Below are 26,923 nucleotides of genomic sequence, written 5' to 3' on the forward strand. Positions count from 1 at the left end.
CGGGAACTTGACTGGCCCACTCTGCCTCTTAAACCACAAATCCAATTTATTAAAAGTCTTGTTTTCAAAGGAGCGTTTATCAGCAGTGAAGCACTCTTCATTTTCTTGACTGCAGGATGTCGTTTTGTAGCAGGGGGTGGTTGTTGTCTTCAGGTTCCCATTTTGCTCTTCCCTTTGAAAAGTAAGGGCGGACTTCTTATTTGGCAAGGGAGAGGAAGACAGTGCATTCTTCCTGGAAAAGCTGAAGGGTAGGAGCCCACTTCTGTCCCTGAAGCTATTGCCAAACTGTGGGTACAGAAGAGAATGCCAACAGGTTTCCACCCGGAGCTAGTGGACAACTGTGGGCTATTCTCCACCTCAGAGCATGTTTTCTTACAGAGATTAAGTAAAACTCCGGGTCAAGCCAGCCTCAGAAGCGCTCACAGAAGGCTGTGCTGCCTTAAGAAGAAAGAGGGATTTGTTTCTTAAATAAGTGTGGGAAACTCCTACAAATGTCACCAGGACTGAAGCAAATGTCACCAGGACTGAAGCACCTTTGGAAGCCTCTTGCAGTGGCCAGATAATCTTAAATCAGAGATATGGTAAGATAGCAGCAAAGAGTATGTGCTCCAAGCCAGAAGAGTCCTTCAGTTAAATCTCAATCATTAGGAGGTCTTCTGCAAGCCTCTCTCTCTCTCTCTCAGCCTCAGAAATACTGGTCTAACCTTACAAGGGCTGTTCTAGGAGCTACTGAGATATGAAAACACAGAAAACAACCTTTTATTTTGACTTTATTGTCTTAGAGGGGAGAGCCCTAGGGAGCTTTCACACCGTGACTATTTGCAAATGGATTTTGCCATTCTTAGTAAAAAATCCAGTTGCAAAGCACATTATTTAGTGCACCCTTAAGTGTTTTCAGCATTTGGTGAATGCATATTCAAAATGGTCCCATAGCTACAGCATCCACTGAAGAGTTTACCTGAACGAACCAGGGTTTGGTTCCACCCTTTAATAGAGCCATGTTGCTGCAATGCCAAAGGTCCCTGGTTCAACCCCCAGCATCAGGTAACATGAAAGACCTCTGTCTGGGACCCTGGAGAGCCTCTGCAAGTCACAGACAACACCAACCTTGACAGATCAAGGGCCTGATTCTGTACAAGGTAGTTTATACAGTCCCCTGCCTGCTAGAGATCATTTAGCTCCCCCACCCCCCATGCTGTCAGCAGACCTCAGGAATAGCATTGAAGGGTTGCAGAAGAGGGGAACTGGCAGAGATCACCACCCCCTCTTCTGAAGACTTAAGTGCCCTGCTTTGTTGGATACGTACCAATACAGGATAACAATACTAACATAAAATAGTAGTACCATGAAGCAAAACAACATAAAATCTCCCTATCTCGTAAGAGTAACAGTATGCTTTTGTAGCAGCAGTCAGAACATCTCTTTATATAGCAGCAGGAGGGGGGAAAAAACTTAGGAGTACAGTTTTCACAAACTATACCACTTCAGGCAGCAGGTAGGGGACTCAACTCCTGATAACTACTCCATATTAAAAACTATAGGCACATTTTAAAAAATTAACCTGTCAGGAGACTACTTTTCTACATGCAGGGAGCTGGTTGCTTTTATTTTCAAACCTGCAATTCTGACTCCAGTCCCTGCACATCTGAAGTGGTAAAGTATAGGAACAGAAAACATAACAAGATCATGTATCCTGACTCTCAGTAGTCTGTGGGAAAGGCTAGTAAGGAAGGCCTCTTGAATGAGTCTGAAATATGAGGTAACACAGTTTGAAGGTACCGCACTGGGGCAATATATTATTTGACTGGGGCATTTACCAAATGTCAAAAGGACTGATCAAGGGAGTTTAAAACAAGCTTCACTTCAAAAATCTTCAGAAGATGAGAAAGGCTATTCCAGCAGATTGTTTTCTTCCCCTTTGCTGTCAAGGATCGTTACTTCTAGACAGGGAAGGGCTTCGGCTCTGTTCTAGAGCACATCCTTTGCATGTGGGTGGTCCCATTTCGCTTAGTTCCTGGCGTCTCCGGGAAGAAGTTCCCAGCAGACTCCAGGACAGATCTTTCTCTGTCTAGAGAATGATGCAGTCAGAGGAAGATGTTGAGCTAGAATAGACCAGTGGTCTGAGTCTGTGTAATATCCCATTGTGTGCACGTAGGGGGGTGGGGGGGGCATCAGTTAAAAAGGACCAGACAGTAGGTGATGTGAAAGGCCTTAACCTGAAACCTTGACACGCTGCTACCAGTTTGGGTAGACAATACTGACCTTGCTGGACCGATGGTCTGATTCAGTATAAGGCACTTCATATTTGTTCATATATCACATCTCACAGGGCAGGATGGAGCTTTTCACTGTCAAGCACTGCCTTGACCTGGAGCATAGTTTCTCCCTTGTTCTAATTATACCTCTGGCACAGGGATTGTGGAGTGCATATGGTGCAAACAGCACAAGCTTGGGGGCAAAGGGTGACGCTCCTGAGTTGCAAGTTCTTTCCAGATGCAAGTTCCTTACCTCCCATCCTTCCATTTCGAGTCCTCTCTTCCCATATATGTCATAGATGGCTCTTGTCTGTGGGTCACTAAGCACTAGGAATTAAAACCAAGACAACATTCAGAGATTGCAGCATTCAAGGCAGAGTTCCAGCAGAAGCACAGCACGCTTCACATCAAACCAGATCAACAATAACCCACAGCCGGCCCTGGCTCAGTGCCAAGTGCATGCCTATTTGAAAATTCTCGTCATGTTCACCCATTTACCTTCCTGAGTGCCTACGCTTTAGTGCAGGAAAGCGGTTGCATGGTGAGCTCCAAGTGCACTCCTAGAGTCGATTTTTCAAAAGGCGGCTTTGTCAACAGGTGAAGAGTTCCCTTTCCCCAATCTGTACCCCTTTCAAGGTCTCTCTCTCAGCTTCTCCCGCCCCTTCAAAGCTTGTTCCCATGCATCCCAAGGCCTAATTAAGAACGCTGTAAATGATTCCACCCACGTTCGAGCCTAATGGGAGGAAAGAAATGCTGACCATTCAGAAAACACTGGAGCCAAATTTCTTTAGCTAATCTCTGGGATTTAATAAGAAATCATTTATTCACTATTTCACTTTAGCTTCCCCTCTGGGCCAAACCGCTGGGCGACAAAGTGTGCTGCTGTTGCAGTTTTTGTTACGGGCGGAAAAAAAATCTGTCCGGTTCCTAATTCGCTTAAGTTTTCATTTGCTTCTCCCCAGATCTCCAAAAAACACTGCAAACAAACTATCAATAATTCACGTGCATGCAAGATTCATTCAACCAAACCCAGATAACAGAATATAATCAGGAGGGCAACCGTTTCAATCAAACCCTTAGTGGAAATGCACTCAAGTCCCATCTGCCTACGACTGCAGAACTAAAAATCTGGTGAGATCACATTATTTCAGCTATGCAGATTCATCACCCAGCACACTCTGAGTTTTCCAGTGGCCATTAATGTCTAAATTTTCAGCAAAAAAAAAAAAATCCCTGTTAAGCTGAGATACAAGATAAGCTTTTATAGGAGACTGGGAAAGTCTTTATTTCGGAGACGAGCATCTTCCTTGATACTTAGTTAGTCTAATTATAGGAGAATTGCATGCAGAGCTTAGCAAACAGCATCTTGAATAAATTATAGCCCATGCTTTCTCTGGTGGAAGAAATTCTCATCTCGGCTATAATCCGTCACAAAAAGCAAAACTAGCTTGATGGGAAACACTTACAGTTACGACTGCTTCGGATGACAATTTCAGCGCTGACACAGTTGGATTTTTAAAAATTTCCTCTACAGATCATGAACTTCTGCCTACTTGATACTGAACAAAAACAATGTCCCCGTTCTCTGATTATTCATCCTCCCTGCATCCCATGCCAAAAAATCTCACTGGGGTGTCTGGCATTCACAATAAGGCCTCAGACTGAGGAAGGATGCTACTGTGCTCATTCAACGAGGAGTCAGGAGGTCTTAATTTTTAGCCAAGTCCATGGCAGATCCTCTGTATCAATTCAAGCAGACCTTTCTATCCTTTTTTTTTTCCTTTTTGCTGAGGGTCAAACTGAATTAGCACCAGCATTCAGCTGGCGAAGGGCTCTGGGGTTAAATGTGTGCAAAAGGTATGGAGGTCTTTGCAGAGTGCTCTTGGCTAAATGACTTACAAATGGGACCTGACTGTGCAATTCTGCCAATATACATGCTGCGATTATCTAACAGGTGCCAAGAACGGGAGGCATATGACAATAATAACCCATATGGTGAGTGAACAGTGTCGGACTTTGACTTTATGACAACCTTGTATGGATAATGTCACAATTATCACCACACTCCTGATTGGGGTCCAAGGCATGTCTTTGGCCTCTAATGGACCCAGCCTTCTGGCTTTGGGAACTGCTCCAGCACTCCAAAAGAAAGCTTGGGAACAGAAGCCTACATTTATGACAGGATGTATGAAGAATTCTGGGCTGGTCAGAATAAAGTCCTGGGGTCTTGTAGGATGAGGGTCTGACCCAGTAGCCAAAGGGCTACCTCACTATTTCCCCTAGTTCCTGTGATTCACCCATTTGCTTCAACCCCCCCAGAGACATTCCATGTCAGCTCACAAGACAAAGGGATTCACTAACTTCCTCTCGTATGTGCTAAAAAAAACTCTACCTCCCCCCAAAGCTACTCATGGCTGCAATGTGATGTGGAGGTTTGCTGATACCATTTGCTGAAGTCTCAGGGGCTTCTGGATGGGGAGACTGCTTTTGCCCCACCTGCATCCGAGTATGCAGCAGCTCTCTTGGAGCAGAGCATGGCCAATGAAAGCTAAAGCCGGAAATAAACTGCCTCAAGAGGGAAAACACCTTGAGTACCGCCTAAGAGAGGGGCATGTCTCCTCCTGCACTTCTGATCTTCCAGGACAGGCTTCAGCTTTCATAGGCTATTAAAAAGAAGGATGCTTTTGCACTCTTACAAGATGGTCAAGTCCCAGGCTCCTCCAGATTGTATTAAAAATACAAGACTGTCCAATCAAACTCTTATTTAGTTGCGTGTGTGGTGTCCCCAAACACACTCGTTTTCAACTCATGTGGCATATACTGATAGTTCAAGTATTGATTCTCTGGAATGAGAAGTGCAAAAAAAAAAAAAAAAATCAACCGTCACCTCTAAAGTGGGGGGGGGGCATCACTCTCTGGACTCTAAAGACGTGCCAGCCAGAAAATCCAATATCGGCAGCTGGACAGACAGTGCCTGCAAATCCAAGGCGTGCACTGACCTTCATAAGCCTGATGAAGAAGGTTAAAGAGCTGCTCGGCCTGCCTTTTCAGCTCCGGATCTCTGTGCTTGTCTGGATGGTACAACATGCACAGCCTGCGATAGGCGGCTTTCAGCTCTTCCTGAGAGGCCTGCAAGAAGAAAAGAAATCCAATTATAGCACAATCAATGCAGTTAAGTCGCTATCATCTTCAGAATCTGCCCTGAAACAGGAACCCATCAGACACACTCCAGCGCATTTCGTGCTACTAAACGGGGAGCATAATGAAACGGTGTTTTAGTTGGGCTTTTTTCCCCCAGCATAGTGTAATAAAACCATCGGTTATGCACATCAGTATTATTATTAAGCTTTTGCACAGAACATTTTAGCATTCAAAGCCATTTGCATTAATTGCCTCTGTAGTGCTTTCAAGAGCCCCACAAATAGAGCCAGAACAATGACCCCACCCCCCGATGAAGGGGCAATGGAGTAAAGAGTGGCCTGGATAAAGCTATCTTATGTACATGATCTCTTACCAGTAGCAAATAAAATTTACCAGCTATGGAAGCTTCATGGGAGCTTTTCTGGGAGGCGGTTGGGTGGAGGGTTGCAAAAATCAACTAGCTGTTGGATCTGTAGTCAGGCAAGCCAGCAATATTTGCAAGCTTCTTAGCAAGCAAAGATCTGAACCAGAACTCTCTACCGACCACACTCTGCCACCCTAGTATAACAGTATAACAGAACTTGTCATTTTACTGACTGCATTTCAAGATTTGTCAGCTCAACCTTGGCAGAGAGGGGCAAGAGCCCTTCTTCACGCTGGTTAGTTCGCTGCACTTGTTTTAAGGCTTTCCATCTTGCAGCATCTGGAAGAACCAGGGAGCAAAGCTTGCACAGGACAGGATCTGAAGAATGTCACCATGAACTCCAGGCACCCATGGGGACTTTGATCTTGTGTCTCACAGCACCCAATAACTGCTTTATAAAAAACCAAGCCATCTTTCAAACACATTCTGAGATATGGGAAGGGTTGGGAGGGAGAGGCCTGGCACTAAGAACTCCCAACATCATTTGGGGTGCTCCGAAAGTAGCTCTTTGGAGGCTGGCCAAAATGTTGAGTAGGCAAAAGCAGAGGAAGAGGAAGGCAAAGGCAACCCAGAACTAGCAAGAACAAGTTCAAAAACTGCTCAGTCCAGGCAACAAGCCTGACTCAAAAGCTTTTACAGCAGCAGATATGACCTGCTTTACTGGTCCCCCTGTTTCCTTCCATGGGCAGACTTGTTGCCCAACATTGCTCAAGACAAGAGTTTTGAGGCTCAGTCAGGGTTTAAATCTCAACAGGCAGCTACTGAGGACACTTCTCTCCATGCCCTGACTTTACTGCAATAGGATGACGGTATTGGCAGATCTCTCACAATAAGGCAACAGGGGCAGGGGTAAACCACAAGTCTGAATACTGTGATCAGTACTTGGTGCTACATTTAGAGGCATGAACAAACCAGAACAGATTCAGAGAAGGATAATGAGGATGGTTGGGAGTCTGGAAAACAAGATATGTGAAGGAAGATCCAAATACATTGGGTGTGTTTAGCCTGCAGAAGACTTGGGGGAGGGAGAGACAAGACCACATTCTTCAGGTACCAGAAGGAGAGTTTCATGGAAAAGGGCAAAGACTCATCTCCTTGATACTCCAGAGGGCAAGACTAGATCTAACAGGCTTTAGTTACAGGAAGGCTGGTTTCAGTAGAACATTAGGAGAAACTTCCTAAGGGTGAAAATAGAGCTGAAAAGGCCTGCAAAATCTTAAACAAAAAAATTCACACATCCATTTTAAAAAAAAATCTTCAATTAAAAAAGGAGTGTTTCCCAATGGTCCCCTGGATTTCCAAGGAATTATTTCCTCTTCTGCCTTTAGACAAGATTTCACTCCCTGAAAATATTTAGCATGAATTTAATGTAAAATAATTGACAGCATTAGATCATGAACATTCTTATACTACAGACACTGCAAACAGGCAAGATATTTCCAACAACCTGTTAAATTGTTTCTATGTGAATAATTCTGACAGCAATAAATATACTACAATATGTTTGAGGAGAAACATTATTAAAGAGCTCAGCATCTTCAGAGTTTTAAAAGTTTTATCTTGATAGCCAGATACACTGGTAATCCTACTGCGAATATGCAAGATTCTTTCTGGCCTTGTTTAGTACAAAGTTTGTTTTGGGTTGTTGAAGCAGTAAATTAAATTTAGATTAGACTGAAAGTTATTGCACGTATTCCAATTTCTCTCCAAATTTCAGTTTCCCCCTCCCCCACAACAAATTTTTCCATAGTTTCATTACATTTTATATTTATAAATGAGCACAAGCTGACAGTTAAACCAGTTACCGAAGGCAGGGGCTGCCTTTTCTGGAGGTCTTCAGCCCAAAATGTTCTGCCCTTGGATTTTTGCACTGAGCAGAAGGCTGCCCTTAATGGTCTATAAAGCCCGCTTCCGACTCTAGAACCCAGTGACCTCACCACACAAGAAAAACTTATATCTTTTTTGCTACCAAGTCATGCAGTGTTTTTAAGGCAAGAGACATTCGGGGTGGTTTGCATTGCCAGCCTCTGCTTAGCAAGCCTAGAACTTCCTTGGTGGGCTCCTATCCAAGTACTAAACAGAGCTGACCCTTTTTGGCTTCAGAGTTCTGGCTAGCCTGGGCTATTCAGGTCAAAGTAGTAAAACATTAAGACAACCATATGTACTCAGTCAGGACTGTGGACTATAGGTTCACACTTTGACAAAAATGGCCAAATTCTGCAATGAGAAAGCAGGAGTCTGTCTCGTGAGTCAATTGTGCAAATGCAACCATTATTTATTTATTTGATGTCCATTTCTACAGTGTGTTCTATATTAAGAACATAAGAGAAGCCATGTTGGATCAGGCCAATGGCCCATCCAGTCCAACACATTCTGTATCACACAGTGGCCAATATATATATATATATATTATACACACATGCACACACACACACACACTGTGGCTAATAGCCACTGATGGACCTCTGCTCCATATTTCTATCCAATCCGCTCTTGAAGCTGGCTATGCTTGTAGCCATATATTGAGCAATGCAGGCTAAAAACACATTTGCCCCATTTAAATTTAGACTGGTGGAGGAGCCTGAGCAACAAAGAACGAAAAGCGAGCGGTACAGTGACATGTACTTTGGCCTCTCTTGACTAAAGGGTCAAGCCAAAGGCTTCACAAAAAAGGTGAGTCTAGGGGAGGGATTTGAAGGATGGCAGAAGTGGGACCATGGAATGGAGCCACAAGACAATATCACAGCACCTGTTTGCTGGTCAAAGATTTTGGGGTGAGCAATCCCTGGCATCTCCACTTAAAAGAATTACAGGTAACGGCAATGGAAAAGGTTCCTTTCTCAGAGCAGTGATGCAATCAAGGCTGAGAAAGACCTCAGCCAGAATTTGGGAAAGCTGCTGCCAGCCTGAGTAGACATGAAGCAAGTTAACAGAACACAGTTTGAGTCCAGTGGCATCTTTAAGAACAACAAAGTCTTATTTTGAGTATAAGCTTTCATGTGCATGTACACTTCTTCAGTTCTGGAGTAGAATCATAAAATCATAGAGTTGGAAGGGACCTCCAGGGTCATCTAGTCCAACCCCCTGCACAAGGCAGGAAACTCACAAATACCTCCCCCTAAATTCACAGGATCGTCATTGCTGTCAGATGGCCATCTAGTCTCTGTTTGAAAACCTCCAAAGGAGAGCCCACCACCTGAGGAAACCTATTCCACTGAGGAACAGCTCTAACGGTCAGGAAGTTCTTCCTAATGTTGCGTTGGAAACTCTTTTGATTTAATTTCAACCCATTGGTTCTGGTCCTACCTTCTGGGGCCACAGAAAGCAATTCCACACCATCCTCTATATGACAGCCCTTCAAGTACTTCAAGATGATGATCCTATAACCTCTCAGCTGCCTCCTCTCCAGGCTAAACATGCCCAGCTCCTTCAACCTTTCTTCATAGGACTTGGTCTCCAGACCCCTCATCATCTTCATTGCCCTCCTCTGGATCCGTTCCAGCTTGTCTATATCCTTCTGAAAATGTGGTAGTAGGAGTTGGTTTTTATACTCTGCCTTTCACTACCTAAAGGAGTCTTGCAAGGGCTTACAATCACCTTTCCTTCCTCTCCCCATAACAGACACTCTGTGACGTGGGGCGGGGGGGGGGGGAATGAGAGAGCTCTGAGACAGTGGTGACTGACCTAAGGTCACTCAGCCAGCTGCATGTGGAGGAATGGGGAATCAAATCAGGTTCTGCAGATTAGAGTCCACTGCTCTTAACTACTACATCAAACTGATTCTTATAGAGAGATCATTTTGCAAAGACAAAAAGATAAGCAACATTTTGAACAAAGGAATTCTAAGAATTTACTTTATATACCTATATCCCTGTGAGGAAGGAAGGGTCTTTAATTCCTTTTCATTGATGCAGAGGTTTGCCCAGGTGTTTACCACAGGAACAAAAGACTGGGGTGATTCACATATAATGCTAATTATTTCTCAAGAACAGAGTTTATTGGCAAAAAAAAAAATTACAAGGAAGGCTGTCGGCATCTAAAAAGTGACACTGAAGGAGGACTTGAACCGTTTCTGGAGACAAGTGGCTACAACCTAAAGCTTTCTTCTGCTTATTTAGTTCCTGCTTCAATGACAGGGGACTCAGGTATACCTGCTCAGCTTCCTGAAGACACATAGTCCAGCAAAGGAGTAATTTTTTTTTAACTTTCTGCAATCTCTTTCCACTTGCTTGGTTATTAGAATTAAAGTAGATGAGAAGGGAGTGGAATTTCCAGCTGGCAATGACCTTCTTTAATCAAATTAATGATAAATGGCTTAATGTGCTATTGATTAAGTAATAGAAATGAGCAGTTCCATTTTTCACAAATATCATGTTCAATAAAACGTTAGATTGGGCCTTTCATCATAAGTGAATCACTAAGGTCATTGGTTCAATATTTCATGAGTGATAACCTCTCTCCAGCCACCGCAGAAAATACTGACAACATTTCAAATTGTAATGAGATACATAAGTCACTAATAATGATATTTTAAGTTATACTCTTATTACTCAAGCTCAAGGCAAAATTAAGAGGCGCGCCATCATGCTATTCGGGGGATTAAGCACATTCACTTTGTATCTCAATCATCCAGTTACATCTTTGCAGGATGTAAATCTATTACAGATTAAATGGTCACATCCTAGCAAATTGTCAGGGACCGGGTGTTAAGCACCGTCCTCTTCCTCTTCCCCAAGCCCATAAAGTTTAGTGACCTATTATTTTCAAATTAGCCAGAGCACTTCAGAATTGGCTTTGCCCTACAGAAGCTGAGACCGTGGAAACAAAGACAAAGGAAACTTGGTTTGGGGATGATACAGAATTCCTCAAGTTCTAAACCCAGAAGCAAAATCAATTCTGGGGCAGAATTCTTGTGTGCCTTGCTGTAGGATTCCCCTGCTGCTGAAAGGGACTCCAAGCTGCTGGACTGGATGGAAGAGAGGGATCTACAAATGAAACTACAAGCTAGTTCCTTTGCTCCAGCATTTTACTTAGCATGGCCAACAAACAAAACTATATAGGGTGGAGCTCTGCAGATAGGAACAGTCTCATGTAAACAACTCCCACTGTGTTATGCAAGACAAAATAAAACAGCTGTCATTGGGGGGGATAAATAAGATGGGGCATAAGGCAAATTTAGCTCCCACAATATGGTGTTCCCAAGGGTGGCTTACCCCTTTTTTCCACTGACGCAAAAAGTAAAAACACTGAACTCAGAGATAATAATGCAGTTGAGCAAAATCTGGTCAACCCAAGAGTGGACTCCTACCTACCTAAAGGCCCCCAATAAAAGAAGTGCAATATGCCCACAATGCTCAAGTTCTCCCCTCCAAGCAGTTTCACTCTTCATAACAATAACCTTTTTTTCCTATTTTATATGTCTGCTTAGTTCTATTAGGCAGACTTCTTAAGGAAACAACACATGACCTTCAGCTTTGTGTCTGTAAGGTACTAATAAAAGACGCCTCCTCTCAGACTCAAGGTGATAAAGCTGCCTTATGCTGAATCACAATACAATCCTAAACTGAATTACATCCTTTTAAGCTCCTTGCCCTCAATGTACTTGGAAGGATGTAACACTGTTTTATGATTGCACCATCAGTCCAATTGAACTATGGCTAGCAATGGATCTCTAGTGGAGAGATGAAAATATCTGGATATTCTAAAGCTTTGAGTTGGGGGGGGGGGGGAGAGATTCCAGGGGGAAAAAATAGAAATCCAGAGAAAACTGAGATATGTAATACTCCATGTGTTACCTGAGCATAAGCATCTCTTATAGTTTATTAACTATATTTATACTCCAACATTCTCCCCAAAGCAGCTTACATCATTCTCATCTCCTCACAATAACCCTGAGAGGTAGATTAGGCTGAGAAAAAGTGACTAGCCCAAAGACACCCAGTGAGCTTCCATGGCAGAGTGGGGAATTCAAACCTGGGTTTCCCAGATCCTAGACTGACTTACCAGCACATTTGGATATCAAATTAAACTTTATAATATTGAAAATGCTGAATAATTATATTACAGCATATCAGCTGCTGTCAAAATGATTCATATTTACACACCAAACACATGAACACACAAAGCTGCCTTATACTGAATCAGACCCCTATACTCAGACTGGTAGCAGCTCTCCAGTATCACAGGCACAGGTCTTTCTTATAATCTACTGCCTGTTTCTTTTTTAACTGAAGATGCCAGGGAAAGAACCTGGAATTTACTGCATGCAAAGATGCTCTACCACTGAGCCACAGCCTCTCTCCAACAATGAAACTGTTACACGTGTCTACACTACGCATAGGAATTATCTAATGCTGTAGATTCTCTGCTCCCCCTCCCCCAGTTTTAAGACAAAGTACTTTGGGGAGAAGGATTTCTAGTTTTTCTAGTGGGTTTCCCCCCTGAGCGTTTATGTTTGTTCCAGAGCCTCAGGCAGAACCAGGTCTTGCTCAACAGCTGCTGCTTGGGTTTCTTTTAATGGGAGATGCTGTCCTATATTGAACGTGGATCTTTCTGCCCACTACAACCTTCTTCTTCCTCCCTGCTGTTTCAGCAACAGCCCAGACTAGCCTGCCCTTACCAGAGTTTGGAGGCTAAGCAGGGCTAGTCATGGTTAGCATTCAGATGGGAGACCACCAAGGAAGATCTGCTATGTAGAGCAAGGCAATGGCAAACCACCTCTGCTCATCTTGTGCCTTAAAAACTCCATGAGGGGTTGCCATGCACTTGTTACAACTTGACGGAACTTTATTAATATTATGCTGCTTCTCTCTGCATGCTGCTGAAGCTAAAAGAGAACAGCCCCAGGCTGCTTGGTTTCTTACCCTTTACTCAGCAGGCCACAGATATTTCCAGTTCATCTCAAGAGATGCCCAAAGACTGACAGGTCAAGCACCATATATCTATTGCCTTGACAAAGCAGATTTCTGTACATTCCTGGGGCCCACTTCCTTTGGTCGTCAGTTGTGGTATGTAACTAGCATTGCCATCAACTTCACTGTGAACGGCTCAGTGATCTCAATCAACATCCATAGCAATTTGTCAGCTTATGGCACAGGTTTGGGGCCCAGGCGGTGGCTACAAATGAATCACGCAGGAATAGGCAGTTCAAAGCCACTAAAACGCTGGAAGGCGGATGAACTGTACACCATCTCAGGACTGGGCCACAAAACTGCTACAGCATTAACAGAAAAAAAAATCACCTGGGTTTGAGGGGACTCTCTCCAAGTATTTCAGAGACAGGAAAAGCAATTATCACCTGAAATCCCATCCCTGAAGTCAGCACTCCTGACTAGAATTGCTCAGAAGGCACACATTGGCTCAATCTTGATTTATGAGCTACCCAATTAAATGATCTGTCATAACGCTCTTCTATTTTGAAAGGACACTGACAAGTCCCATTTCTCAATTCACCTATATTCTAAGTTTTCATCACGGTTGGTGAATCTGCTGGGAATCATGGAAGCGACCCTCTCTCACTTCTCCTCCAGCAACACTGCTTTTTCAATTTAATAAACACTGTTCCTGTGTTCTGAATGGAACCAAAATTAATAGCTATAAAGAGCATCACCTTGACAAAGCATTTTGCCTGCCCATCCTCACTAAAACTACAGCACTCTGGGAACTGACATCTTTTCTCATAAAACTATAGCAGAACATGTCAAGACAACACACATCCTTTCCTTAACAGCAATCATTTTCATCATTTGTCCCATGTACACTACTCGCGACTGCTCCGTTGGGAAGTTGCGGGTCCAGACGCTGAGGTGACCCCACACAGACACAATGAAATAGGCTAGCTCTGCTGGGTCCCCATCAAATCTTGCTTCGCTGACACGGGGCCCTCCCTGCTCCGCCACCAGTTCTTCCGGCCCGGGCTGTGGGCCCGGTTCGCCCCCGGCTGACAGTTCATCTCCCGCTGGGGGTTCTCCTCCAGTGGGGATCAAAGGCTGTTCGCCCACCACTTGAACTAGTTGAAGGAGGAGGCACATCCACGACCCGCTCCCCTATCGCCCACACCTGTAGGGCAAGGTTCTGCATCTCTTGGATCATGACGGTGTGCATGGCTTGCATCTCTTCTCGGAGGTGGCTGCTCTGGTTGGCAAGGGCTTCTTGCACTCATTCCGCAGCATGGTTCTCCGATCCGCTTGTCCGGGGGTACTCCCCTCCACTCTCATCTCCTTGGAACCTCCACGGGGGTCCTCTCTCAGATCTCCAATAATACTCTCCCAGAAATCCATGGAGCCCCAATCCCTTCGACGCACAGTCATGGTGGCCAGAGTAACCCGTGGCCCCTCGGACTTGGGTTCCTCATTTTCGGTGATTTTGGTGGTCCCCATAGCTTGGTCCTGTTCACCAGCCTGGGGTTCACCAGTTTGGGGTTAGGCCAGTTCGTGGTAAAAGTCAGTACTGACAAAATGTCAGACCCAGAGCCAAGGAAAAGACAAGTAGAGTTCAAGATCTTTATTCCAGCATAATGGGCATATACATGCATTGTCGGAACTGACCTTTCCACCAGTTCCTCCAGTTTAAAAACCTTTGCTCTGACCGTTCTAATTCAAGCCAAAGTGTGCCAAGCTAAAGCGGGGGATTTTGTGCGGGGTTTCTATTAAGCTCTCATCACCACAGGTGGTGTTATCAGTTCCTGGGTCGCATCTCCTCCAGTTCTCAACCTTGGTTGCGTAGTAACTAGCCAATTCCCAGACACGCCACCCTCCCTTCAGATAAGCAACAAGCAGCAATTCATATCAAAGGCAGCATAGCAAGCAAGCACAAGTGTAGCATTGTATGAGTGGATACATATGGAAAGAGGAACAAAATGGAGTGACTCTTGACAATTACAACTGATGCTTATTCTACTCTACTACTGTTGGTGTAAACATCTCACACTCATCCTGCATGAGTTGGTTTCTCTCTTGATTGGATATTGATTAACAATGGCTCTCTTTATAACATTGCCCATATGCCCCTTATTTATTCTATTTATAGAATGTGTACACTGCCATTCTGAACCATCAAGGTGGCTAACAGTAAAAATAAAGTGTTATAAATACATGTCATGATGCTGGGTATTTAATCAATTGGAGTGAATGTACAATTCTATGCACCCGAGGAAGTGAGTTCTGACTCAAAGAAGATCATGCTGAATAAGTCTCTAATGTGCTACTGGATTCCTGTAATAAAGTTAAGCACATAAGAGAACCCATGTTGGATCAGGCCAATGGCCCATCCAGTCCAACACTGTGTGTCACACGGTGGCCCCAAAAAATAGGCGCCATCAGGAGGTCCATCAGTGGGGCAAAGACACTAGAAGCCCTTCCACTGTTGCCCCCACCCAAGCACCAAGTTGGACTGTGCAGCCTCTGTTCAAGCCCGGCCTCAGCCACAGATTCAACACATCTCTGGTAATCTCTTGATCTCAGTTTCCCAAAAATAAAAACAGGATTAATTATGACAAAACTCATAAGGTTGTTTTGCAAAGAAATGAGAAAATAAGTAGAATGTCTTACACTTCAGAGAGTATTTCTAACAGCTGATCTGTGTGTGTCTATATCAAGGTATGGTTAGTTTACAATTAAAATAAGGTTTTTTAAAAATCAGTACATGTTTAGTCAAGCACAGCTTTATCAACAAAAAGGAGTTTCTTTTTCCAGCTGCCATCAAAAACTGGCAACACCCAACCAAGAAAGAGGGGCAGACTGAAATAGGCGAAATGGCATAAGAGTGGTGTCAAGGCAAAGCTATAAATTCAAAGCTGACCACAAGGTTTTCTAAAAACAAGCTGCTGGTGCACTGTGCATGTGATGATGCTCAAATCACGAGCTACTTTGCCAGCTTTTAAGGTGCTAAATGACTTGGGAGGAAAGAGGGAACAACAGACTAACAGCTGCTGTTCTAGAGTCAATTGAAATATTTTCTCAGTGCTGCTTGGTTATGGGAGAAAATAGATGATTTTTTTAAACACCAAATCTCCTAGAGAATTCTGGTATATGAGTACACCCAATAATTAATTCATTATCATATGGCAGTGGGTGTAGTATAGCCGGGAGATCTGAATATTGTCTGGAAGTCTGAAACTCTAGCTCTTTTGTCGTGAGCTAAGTTTATTTTGGGGGCTGAGAGAACTGTGACTGACCACAGGTCACCCAGCTGGCTTCAAGTGGAGGAGTGGGGAATCGAACCCAGCTCTCCAGATTAGATCCCAATGTTCTTACCTACTACACCATACTGACTCTCAGTACATCCAGTAGATTAGAAAGCCAGAACCAAAGCCAACATTAGGCAAGTGGACTAAAATGTGATCAGAATGGCTTGAGTTGCTTAGCAGTCATGAGCAGGACAATGAAAAGAAGGCCATCCAACAAATCAAAAATAAAGACGGGCTTCCCAATATGCCCACAAAAATTCCTAAACCACAAAACCAGCTACCAGTCTGCCTGTGAGTCAGCCATCTGGAAAACAGAACAAACAACAATAACAACAATCCAACACTTCAAATTTACAAAAGCTTCATGGCCTGGAGGAGACTGTTACTTACCAAGGCAACCCAACAAACAGGTCTACTGCCCCTTCTAGGGAAAGGGAAGCACATCAATACAGTAAGTACCAGTCTAGATAAAAACATCTTACTACTTCCCATTTGTTTCTCTCTGTTTGCTCTGCCTGCCAGCTAGAGTATGACAATTCCACTTTTTAAAATTTAGCTAGCTAGATTTGTTAGCCATTTTTCAGAAGTCTACAGCCATGTACAGCAGATAAAATAAATCTTAATGACTGTGGGTTTAAACATAAAAGATGGATTCAGCAGAGAATGACAGTATAAAATAAAAATTGTGTAAAAGCTTGGTCAGTAGCTTGGACAGATAGAATGAAGGAATGTGGAGATGAGACTAGACCAATATCTGGAATAAACTTGGCCAAGAAACAATGAGAAAGCCAGTGCAGTTGTTTCAATACTGGCGTAAAGCATCCATTCCTGTTTGTACCACACAGCTGTATTCTGCACTAGATGAAGTTCCCAAATTATATTTAAAAGGTAAGCCCCATGCAGAACTGCTAAAAGATAAGTCATGGTCTTCTAGAAGAAAGTGGAGCCAGTGAATCTACATAAGTTGGTAAAAGGTGCCCAGGGCTACCTAGGGATACAGGATCTCAACATACTTTCCACACAAGGATGGGTGTTTGTGGTTTCCCTGTTGCTGGTGCAGCTGCATAGAGTTTTCATATGACAGGTTTTGAACTACTTCCTTACCCCAAGTTCCCCAGCAGCAGCCACACACATGCACCAGTCCAAAGGGTTTCTGCATTTCTATTTTTAAAAAAACAGCCCTAGAATATCTATATAACACCATACCAATGTGACTACCAGATTCTTTGAATTTCCAGCTGCCATTTTTAAAAAGACTCTAGCCCATTTCACTGCTGAGATATGCCTTTTTAATGAAAACTGAGGATTAAGAGAACCTGGATGACATGATGGTGCACATTACACTGATATAATGATATCAGTGTAATGTTTAGGGTCGAGGGGTTGGCCTTGCAATGGCTTTCCTCCTTTCTCCTAGGTCGAGGGACAGAGGGTGGCTATCGGGAGCGAGCGGTCCCGGAGGCGCACACTGGATTGTGGGGTGCCCCAGGGAGCAGTTCTCTCCCCGATGCTGTTTAACATCTATATGCGCCCCCTTGCCCAGATTGCCCGGCGGTTTGGGCTGGGTTGTCATCAATATGCAGATGACACCCAGCTCTATCTACTAATGGATGGCTGGCCCGACCCCGCTCCAGGGAATCTCGACCGGGCATTACAGGCTGTAGCGACATGGCTCAGGCTGAGTGGGCTGAAGTTGAACCCAGCGAAGACAGAGGTCCTATGCGTGGGTCGCGGCGCTCTGGGAAGGGAAATAGCTCTCCCGGCCTTCGATGGTGCGCCATTGAAAGCAGCGCGCCAGGTAAAGAGTCTGGGTGTTTTACTGGAGCCTTCATTATCGATGGAGGCCCAGATAGCAGCCACTGCCAAGTCAGCATTCTTCCATCTGAGGCGGGCAAGGCAGTTGGCCCCTTTCCTTGAGCGCCGGGACCTCGCAACAGTGATCCACGCAACGGTCACCTCAAGACTAGACTACTGTAACGCCCTCTACTTGGGGCTACCTCTGTGCCGGACCCGGAAATTGCAGCTAGTGCAGAACGCGGCGGCCAGGCTGTTGTTGGGACTCCCGAAACGGGAGCATATATGGCCGGGACTACGTGAACTGCACTGGCTGCCGATTATATACCGGGTCCAGTACAAAGTGTTGGTCGTTACCTTTAAAGCCTTATATGGCCGAGGACCTGCCTACCTGAGGGACCGTCTTTCCCCATATGAACCCCAGAGAGCACTGAGGTCAACGGGGAAAAACTTAATGACTATCCCTGGGCCGAAGGAAGTTAAATATCAGAGCACCAGAATACGGGCCTTTTCGATCGCGGCCCCTACCCTATGGAACCGACTCCCCGAGGAGGTGCGGGCCCTGCGGAGCCTTGAACAGTTCCGCAGGGCCTGCAAGACCATCCTTTTTAAATCAGCATATTCGGACTGCTAAGAAAAATGGTAATTAAAGATCCGCCAATGCGGTCCAAAGATCTATACCGCAGTATAATTGTATCTACTAGACTGGTTTTTAATTTAATGTTTTAATGTTTTATTGTTCTATAATGTAATTCTAATGTTTTATTTATTATGGTGTGTTTTTATGGATTGCTGTTAGCCGCCCTGAGCCTGCCAAGGTGGGGGAGGGCGGGATATAAATGAAATTAATAATAATAATAATAATAATAATAATAATAATAATAATAATAATAATAATTCTGGTACTGATTTTTGTTAAGTCTCCAGAAGCAAGGGGAAGAAATGACTACTGCAGAGATGAGGCTAAGAAAAATGGCTGCCACGTGGGTAGGAGAATCTGAATGTTCCCACTCACACAGTAGCCACTTAGGCTTTATTGTGATCTTTCCCAAAACTCTGGAGCAAACCAGGTTTGAGAAAGATTGATTCTGTGGGGACTCAGGAAAAAATACTTATTTTCCAAAAGCACAGAACCAGACCACACAACCAATGCCAAAATGGTCTCAGAGGATGCAGGATGATACAGAAGCTACAAACCTGATCTCTCAAGGAGTGTGTTATCCCATCTAAAACAGGCATTGCCCTTTTCAATCAGACAACTAAGGCACCTTCCAGCATCATTTCTGTTTTGTCTGGATTCACCCTTGAGTTTATTATTTGTATTATTAAATCTTCTGTCCTTGTAATGGCATTCAGGACAGTTTATAGAAGATTAGAATCACATAATAATAATCACACAACATCAGTCTTAGCCCCACCCACTCAAAGCAACAGTAAATATATCAATAAAGCAACATATCAAGAACCAAAAACAATAAAAGCTGCTACTAATTTAAAACAAAGTAGTAAATGTCCAAAATAGAAGAAGAAATTGGCAAAACAAAGAAAATTTGTTGTAAAATGTGGGAGATAAAGTGGTTACATGTTAAAATATCTCCAAAGGGCTTTCAGAACAAACACATTTTCAATCCTCTCCAGAAGACCTCAGTTGATGTTGCTAATCTCTTCTCTTAGGGGAAGGAATTCTATAACCTGGGGTCAGCTGATAAAAACGCTTTTCTCCAGTTCTCCCACTCAACGTGACCAAATACGGTATGTTCCTTCAGAAAGGCACCATTCATCAATCTTAAAATTTGACAGGCTGATATGGGAGGAGATAGCACATCAGATGGGGGGGCGGTTTCCAAACTATCTAGAGCTTTAAATGCTTAAAAGATAAACTTGAATTAAGTCCAGAAATAAACTGAGACCTACTGTAGCTGGCAAAGCACTGGCCTGATACGCTCACTTAAATTAAGTCCCAGTCAAGATTCTAGCTTTGCACCAGCTGAAGTTTCCATGTTTTCCTCAGGAGCAGTAATGCACAATAGTGTAACCAGGATGTTACTAAGGCATATTAGATGGTAGCCAGGCCAATTTTCTGAAGAAATGGCTGTACCAGTCTAAGCCGGAAAAATATTACGTAAACTGGAAAAATATTACCTAAATTGGAAAAATACTACACTTCCATTTGGTCTGAATGATTAAGTTGTAATTTATTCACTTTCAACCAGTCTTTACTGCTTCCAAATACTGGTTAATTATTTCCACTGCTTCACTGGTATTAGATGGAAAAGATAAACTGAATTGTGTGTCATCAGCATACCAATGGCACTTTGTCCTAAACTTCCAGATGACCCCTCTCAGATGTGATAGAACCTTAAGGTAACCTATAAACCAAAGGCTAAAACAGAAGTCCACCAGCAACAACATTTGGATTCTGCCCTCCAAAAGGTTTAATGCAAGGTGAACCAGAAGGGTACCATAATTAATGGTACTGAACACCATGGGGGCACAGCAGACCTGCATAAATCACCAGTCAGGGTGACCCCGGCAGCTTCTGTCAGAATTCAGGTTGAAGGGGATAATCAGTTTCATCCAAGAAAACCCAGAGTGTACTTTGCCTTGTACCTGAAGTTGATACGAAAAGCTCTCCTGTTGAACATCAAGGACACAAATCATTTGACTGAATAAGTATACACCACAAAAGAGAAAAACTGCTGAAAGTACTGAATAAACTTTCTTCTGTAGGACGGGAACTCACACAGGACTGCCAGACCTGGCAGTAAAGAAAAGTCTCTTAAGTGTTGTCACTAGTGTAGCATTCTCACATTTTCCATCCTCTTTCATCCTCTATTCCACCTAAAAGAACTGCCAAATGACCCCAATCATATTTCAAAGATCAGAATTTTGACCTGAAGGACTGAGGCAGATTCTCTCTCATCTACAGATCATTAATAGTTTCATTAAATTCTGTTGAAAAGTTCAGCTTATACTGGACAAATAAACTTTCAACAACTAAACTGTTATATTTATATAACTATGAACAGACAAGATTTCAGAGTTCTATATTTTCTTTGTGGTAGACTTATGCATTAGAGAGATGTTGGACCTTTTAACTTAAAAAAATCACATGTGACTAGAAGGAAAATTAATCCTTTAATTGATTTCAAAAGTTTTAGATGTTTAGCATGTGTTATCTGTGATCTTTGTAGCTGCATTTATCCATTTCCATTGTTTTCTAATTCACTTTCCTTTTTTGTTTTCTATGTCTACCATTCTCTACTTTTTCTCGTCTTTTACAATTTCTGGCTGCTTATTTTGATAGCTATTGTTTTCAATGCTCTGCTATTATGAGTGGGCTAAAGTTTTATTTCCATTTTGTTTTTACATCATTATTAATACTTTTATTAAGATTTAATTAAGACAAGTGATTATTTTCAACCACTTTGGGAACCAATCTCAATAAAAAACCTGGGTATTAATCATCCATCATTAGCAAGTAGGGGGAGGCATGTTAAAGAGATTTTGGAGTACAAAAGGTCATACTTAGGTACAAAGGGGAAAAAATGCTAGTTTGCCCAGAGGGGGCAGTCATCTTAAAAATAGGGTAAAGCAAACAGATACTACCTGCCTGATGGCCATTAACTAGTCACCTTTTTAAAAAGTAGCTTTCTTCTCTTCAACCTATAGCCAAAACAGGAGAAGGCAACTGTGATGCTGCTTCTAAACCAGAAAAAATGAGCTATCTTTAGTACCCTTCCTTAAGCCCTCGGCAGTATTGCAAAGCAGAGACTCCTCTTGCTGCTTTGTTGATTTATCTGCAGCTAAGTACAAGGGACAGGAGAGCTGAGACCATTTCCCCATGCTCCACCTTGTCTGGGAGAATGTCAGGCAAATCCCTGTCACATACATCAAGCTTCAGAAAGCTTGCTGTTTCCCAAGTTCTCCACACTGCTGAAACAACACCCCATTTCTCCCCATCATGACCCTGGCAAAACTAGTGACGGCTACTATTGCTGCCTACACATCAAGAGCAGCCAAGTTTTGGATGAATGATGCACAACACTCCATGTACATCCTATAGCATCGAATTTACCTCTTTTACAGCTTATGCACCAGAATGTTTGTGTAGGAGAAGAGTAACAAAGGTCAGGAAATCAGGAAAAAGAGCTTCCAAAATGGAAGTGAAGGGAAATAAAAAAGTTTCATGTTCTTGGAAGGGGGAAAGCACAGAACTAGGCACAGGAGATGAGCAACTGCAAATAACAGAAGCAACGAAGAAACGCTTCTACAGACTGCACAGACAGTCCTCGCCCAGACACGCTCCTCAAGGGCGGCCATTCATCGTTCATTCAGAGGACAAAAAGAGGCGTCCCATCCAGCAGGGCAACGCCTTGCAGTGACCGAGGCCGCTGCACCACTTGGACTGTATGGCGGCCTGAGGACAGCATCATCACACGCGGCTCAATGAAACACCACCATGACCCTTCCGCCTCCCTCGACAGCTGCGTCCAATCCCGGCCCTCAAACGCGGCTCTTCCTCTGAGAGGCCACGAAAGGCGAAAAAGCCGCTGTTTCTCAAGCCTCACCTCCCGCCGCACATTCAGCAGCGAGTAATAGTCCTCGTTGTCCGGCACCTCATCCCCGGAGGAGGCCGCCGCCATCTTGCCGACCTCTCACCCTTCGGGGCGCATGCGCTGGAAGTACCACGGCTAATCGGCCGCCGTCGACGATCTAGGAAGACACACAGAAATGAGAGCCCGCCCGTCATAGCGCCCCCTGTAGAAACGTCTCGCAATAAGGAGCGGGGAATTGGAACCGAGAGGCGCTTGAAAACTCACGCACGCGCATCAGCGATAGGAGGGGACTAGAGGGATGTGCGCGCGGATTGAGCGCAAAATCTACCCTGAGAGGTTCCGAAGAGGGGACCGCAGATCGCACTGCGCATGGGCGCATTTAATTACAATTTTTTTGTACTTAGTATTGGGTGTTGTGGTAGAAGGGACAAGTGAAAGTTAAACAATGCAAAAGGGGGGGGGCGTGGACCGCGTGCAACTGGTTACGGCAAAGTAATGCAAAAATAGACATGGCGAGGCAATTAAAGTTAAATAATGCAAATTAAGTGTAGCTGCGTAATTGATGTCAAACGCTGCAAGAAGTTGGTCTCGCTGTGTGATTAATTGACTGACGTTGAATAAAGCAAAAAATAAAGGCGAGCTTGCTGAAGTAAGCAGCGATTCCCGTTACTCTGCGTTAATTCTTCAGTGTATATTTACTCAGCCTGAATAGCGTAATCCCGTCAGAATTAAGCGAGGTTGGCCTTGGATGCAAGACCGGCAAAAAATAGCCCAGCGGCTCTAGCTTCGCAGAGTGTCACGTAGTAATCGATGGCTGCCTGTTTTCATTTATGCTGTTTTAACTGAGCTATTTAATCTACTGAGCTATTGTGCTTAAACTATTGTATATTGTTTGTTGTGATCCGCCCCTGAGCCCACTTGCAGGGATACTGGAATAAAAATGGAAATAAGCAAATAAATGCAGAGGTTGTGCTGGGAGAAAAGCAATAGCAAAACATCTCTACTCCTACCTTGAAAGCCCCATGAGGGGTCACAGGAACTCTTGCACAGTGCTAATGTAGATTAACAACCCTCTACCCATATTAGCTGCTGCTTCTGTCTCAGTTCCTTTTCTAAATGTAGCATCTAGAAGGGATTCACTCATCTGCACCCCCTGACCTGATAAAAGGTATTTTATTTATTTTGTTTTGTTCATACCTCAATGAGAATCCAAAGCAAAATTGCTTACATCATTCTATCCATTTTATCTTCACAACAACCTTGTGAGGTAGGTTAGGCTGAATGTGACTGGTCCAAGGTCACCTGTTAGGTTTATCTGATAGAGCAAGGATTCAAACCTGGATCTCCCAGATCCTAGGGCTAACAACTCAACCATGCCAGCTCCCATGCTGGCTTTTGCTCCCTTAAGGCAACAGCAAAAGACTCGCTTTTTCAACTGTGCCAACAAAAGGGCCTTCAGGGTTCCTGATACTAAAGGGGAACCTAACCACCCCCTTACAAAAGTGCATACTTTATTCTGAACTAACCAACCCAGTTTAATTCCTGTTCCATCAGACAGATCAATATGGGTAGCCATGTTAATCTGTCTGTAGCAATAGAAAAGAGCAAGAGTCCAGTAGCACCTTAAAGACATAACAAAATTAGTGGCAGGGTGTGTGCTTTCGTGAGTCACTGCTAGCCAGAGGAAAGCTCATCCCTTACCACAAATTCTATTAGTCTTTAAGGTGCTAATTTTTGCTCTTTTCTCTTGCTTTTTTCTCTCGTTCCATCTGCATTTGTCTGCATGACCTAAAACCAACATTTTGAATGTACAGAAAGAGTGGCAGGAATCCATCCACTGGACAACAAGTTTAGTACTCATTTTAAAAGGCAGTTAAAAGCTTTTAGAACAGACCTATTCTACCGAGGTATTGATTATATCTAATTTTATTACACACAAAAATTACAAAAAACCAAAACCCTTGAGGGTCACAGAAGCTTATAAAGTACAGAGCAAACAAATCATTCAAAACATTTTCTTTCTGACAGTCATGACTCATACTCTTCAACTCTAAATAAGATTTGGCCAAAAAGTATTAGAATTTGATATAGAAAATTCATTTTTAAAGTAAGAGATCAATGGTGACCAGATTTCATTCAACTTCTTGAGCGCTCCTTAAAGATTTCCTATATGCTGTTAACTTTACTAAAGTAAATATTTCCCATTCCTTAAGCATAGTTGGGGAAGCCAACGACTTCCAATATGTAGGGTAAACTACTCTACCTGCTTGTACGATGCTTAATTCCTGGGAGGCAGGCAGTAGAAGAATATCATCCTTTACAAAGCTGAAAATAAATTTAAAAATTCTGGTTCAACTCAGCATTTCTCTAAGAGTAGGTGTCATTGCTTTCCAAAGTGATGGTGGTAAAAAGTGTTCTAAAGTCACAGCCAATTTAGGGCAACCCTGTAAGGTTTTCAAGACAAGAGATCAAACAGAGGTTTACAATTGCCTGTCTCTGCTTTCTTGGTGGTCTCCCATCCAAGAACTAACCAGGGCTGACCCTACTTAGCAACCAAGATCTGATGAGATCAAGCTAGTCTGTGCCATTCATATGAGGGTATATTCCAGAATACCTGGTTTTATTTCACAGGGATGGCTTCCTTTTCCAGAGAACTGTAATTTGTGGAAGTCACTGGAATCTTCGTTGAAGACACCTCCCCAGCTTCCAAGATGCAAAGGGTCAGTCAATGGCTGCTAAATCAGCAGCCCACAAAAAAGCGCTGCTGGATTGGACCAGTGGTCCATTTAATCTGGGATTCCATCTCAAACAGTAGCCAGCTGCTGTGGAGGGCCAACAACAAATCATAGAGTTGAAGGCCAAGAGAGGCCCAAGTCTTCCCTGATCTTGCCTCCTTGCACTCATATTCAGAGGTTCCCTTCAGTCACCATAGCTAGTAGCCACTGACAGACCTCTCCTCCATGGAGCTCTCTGTGCCTTTGTACCTCACTGCATCCTCTGGCAGCCAAGGCCACATCTACTCCAGAAAGATGTAATCCTTGTTCTGTGGCCATGTATACACATGCACCTAAACCAGTCCCACCCAATTGTTCACATATCTTCCATGGCTTGCTCCCAAACTTTTAATAGCCCAAGAGGGTGAGGATTCGCACTCACCACCACTTTCAACGAAGACACTCTGGGAAATGAACGTACAAGCTAGTCCCTGTAGGCACCTCTTTCTCTTGACTTGCTCACTGCCTGCAGGCGGCACCCTTTCCCTCCCCTTCAGCTGTGATCTGTCCAACACGAACGCCATTCTCTGTCTGCCCTTCTCTGCAGATGGCGGAAGGTCTTTCTCATTACCGCCAGGCATTTTATAAACACCTTTTCATTATTTGCACAGCCCACATGCTGAGGCAGCATCCGTTTTGTCTCCTTGCTTAATTGCTTTGGGTACGTTTACATACCTACAGTCCTATATTTGGAAAGGTGATTTTCATGTAAATTTCTGCCTCTGATATATATTACATGGCAAGTTCTAATTAATTAAATTGGTGTCCTTCCTCGGGAAGATTACTTACAATCTCTCTGTTCTATAATTCATACTCCATAAATGTTTTGGAGAAATTACACAGTTGTTGAAATGGGGGGCTTGCTTGTTCTTGGGTGTGCTTATTCAAAAGTAACCGAGACTTTACTCTCGGTTTGTATCAAAGAATCCTACACAGGGTTGTCCCCCACAGACACAGATCTGTGTTCAAAGTATCCACACCTAGAAAGCACATCATAGAATTTACTCTGCTGTATTCTAACCACCAGTAGTCCACTGAACAGAATGTATCATTGCCAGCCTCTAGATTTCCTGCTATTGCAGTTGCTCCTGAGATAACCAAGATGAGTTCTCCAGGAGGAGGAAGAGTTTGGACTTATGCACTGCCTTTCACTCAGAGTGAGGAGCCCCATGGCACAAAGTGGTAAGCTGCAGTACTGCAGTCCAAGTTTTGCTGAGTTTGATCCTAGCGGAAGCTGGGTTCAAATAACCGACTCAAGGTTGACTCAGCCTTCCATCCTTCTGAGGTCTGTAAAATGAGTACCCAGCTTGCTGGGGGTAAAGTGTAGATAACTGGAGAAGGCAATGGCAAACCACCCCATAAAAAGTCTGCCATGAAAACATCCTGATGTGACATCACCCCATGGGTCCGTAACGACCTGGTGCTTGCACAGGGGACTACCTCTACCTACCCTTTCCCCCTTGGAGTCTCAGAGCAGTTTACAGTCTCCTTTTCCCTTCCTCTCCCCACAACAGACCACCCTGTGAGGTAGGTGGGGCTGAGAGAGCTCTCAAAGAGCTACTCTTGAAAAAACAGCTCTGCAAGAACTGTTGCTGACTCAAGGTCATGCCAGCAGGTGCTTGTGGAGGAGTGGGAAATCAAACCCAGTTCTCCCAGATTAGTCTGAGCTCTTAACCACTACATCAAACTAGCTTTCTATGGCTGCTTTGTAGGATGGACTCTATGACATTATACCTTGCTGGGGTCCTTGCCCTCCCCAAGCCCCACCGTGCCCAGCCTCCATCCCCCAA

General features: G+C 43.7%; 1 protein-coding gene across 1 annotated transcript in view; it reads right to left on the minus strand.

Annotated features, from left to right (window-relative positions):
- DNAJC11 (DnaJ heat shock protein family (Hsp40) member C11) overlaps positions 1–22,530 on the minus strand; it is a 72,807-nt gene extending 50,277 nt beyond the window's left edge. The window contains exons 1-3 of the mRNA XM_060259241.1: positions 22,372–22,530; positions 5,255–5,384; positions 2,509–2,582 (exon numbers count right to left, since the gene is read on the minus strand). Coding sequence (XP_060115224.1) covers positions 2,509–2,582; positions 5,255–5,384; positions 22,372–22,446 — 279 coding nt within the window. The 5' untranslated portion in view covers positions 22,447–22,530. The remainder of the gene's footprint in view (positions 1–2,508; positions 2,583–5,254; positions 5,385–22,371) is intronic.
- Positions 22,531–26,923: the final 4,393 nt, after the last annotated feature.

Source organism: Heteronotia binoei, chromosome 18, assembly GCF_032191835.1.
Source record: "Heteronotia binoei isolate CCM8104 ecotype False Entrance Well chromosome 18, APGP_CSIRO_Hbin_v1, whole genome shotgun sequence".
Classification (NCBI taxonomy): Eukaryota; Metazoa; Chordata; class Lepidosauria; order Squamata; family Gekkonidae; genus Heteronotia; species Heteronotia binoei.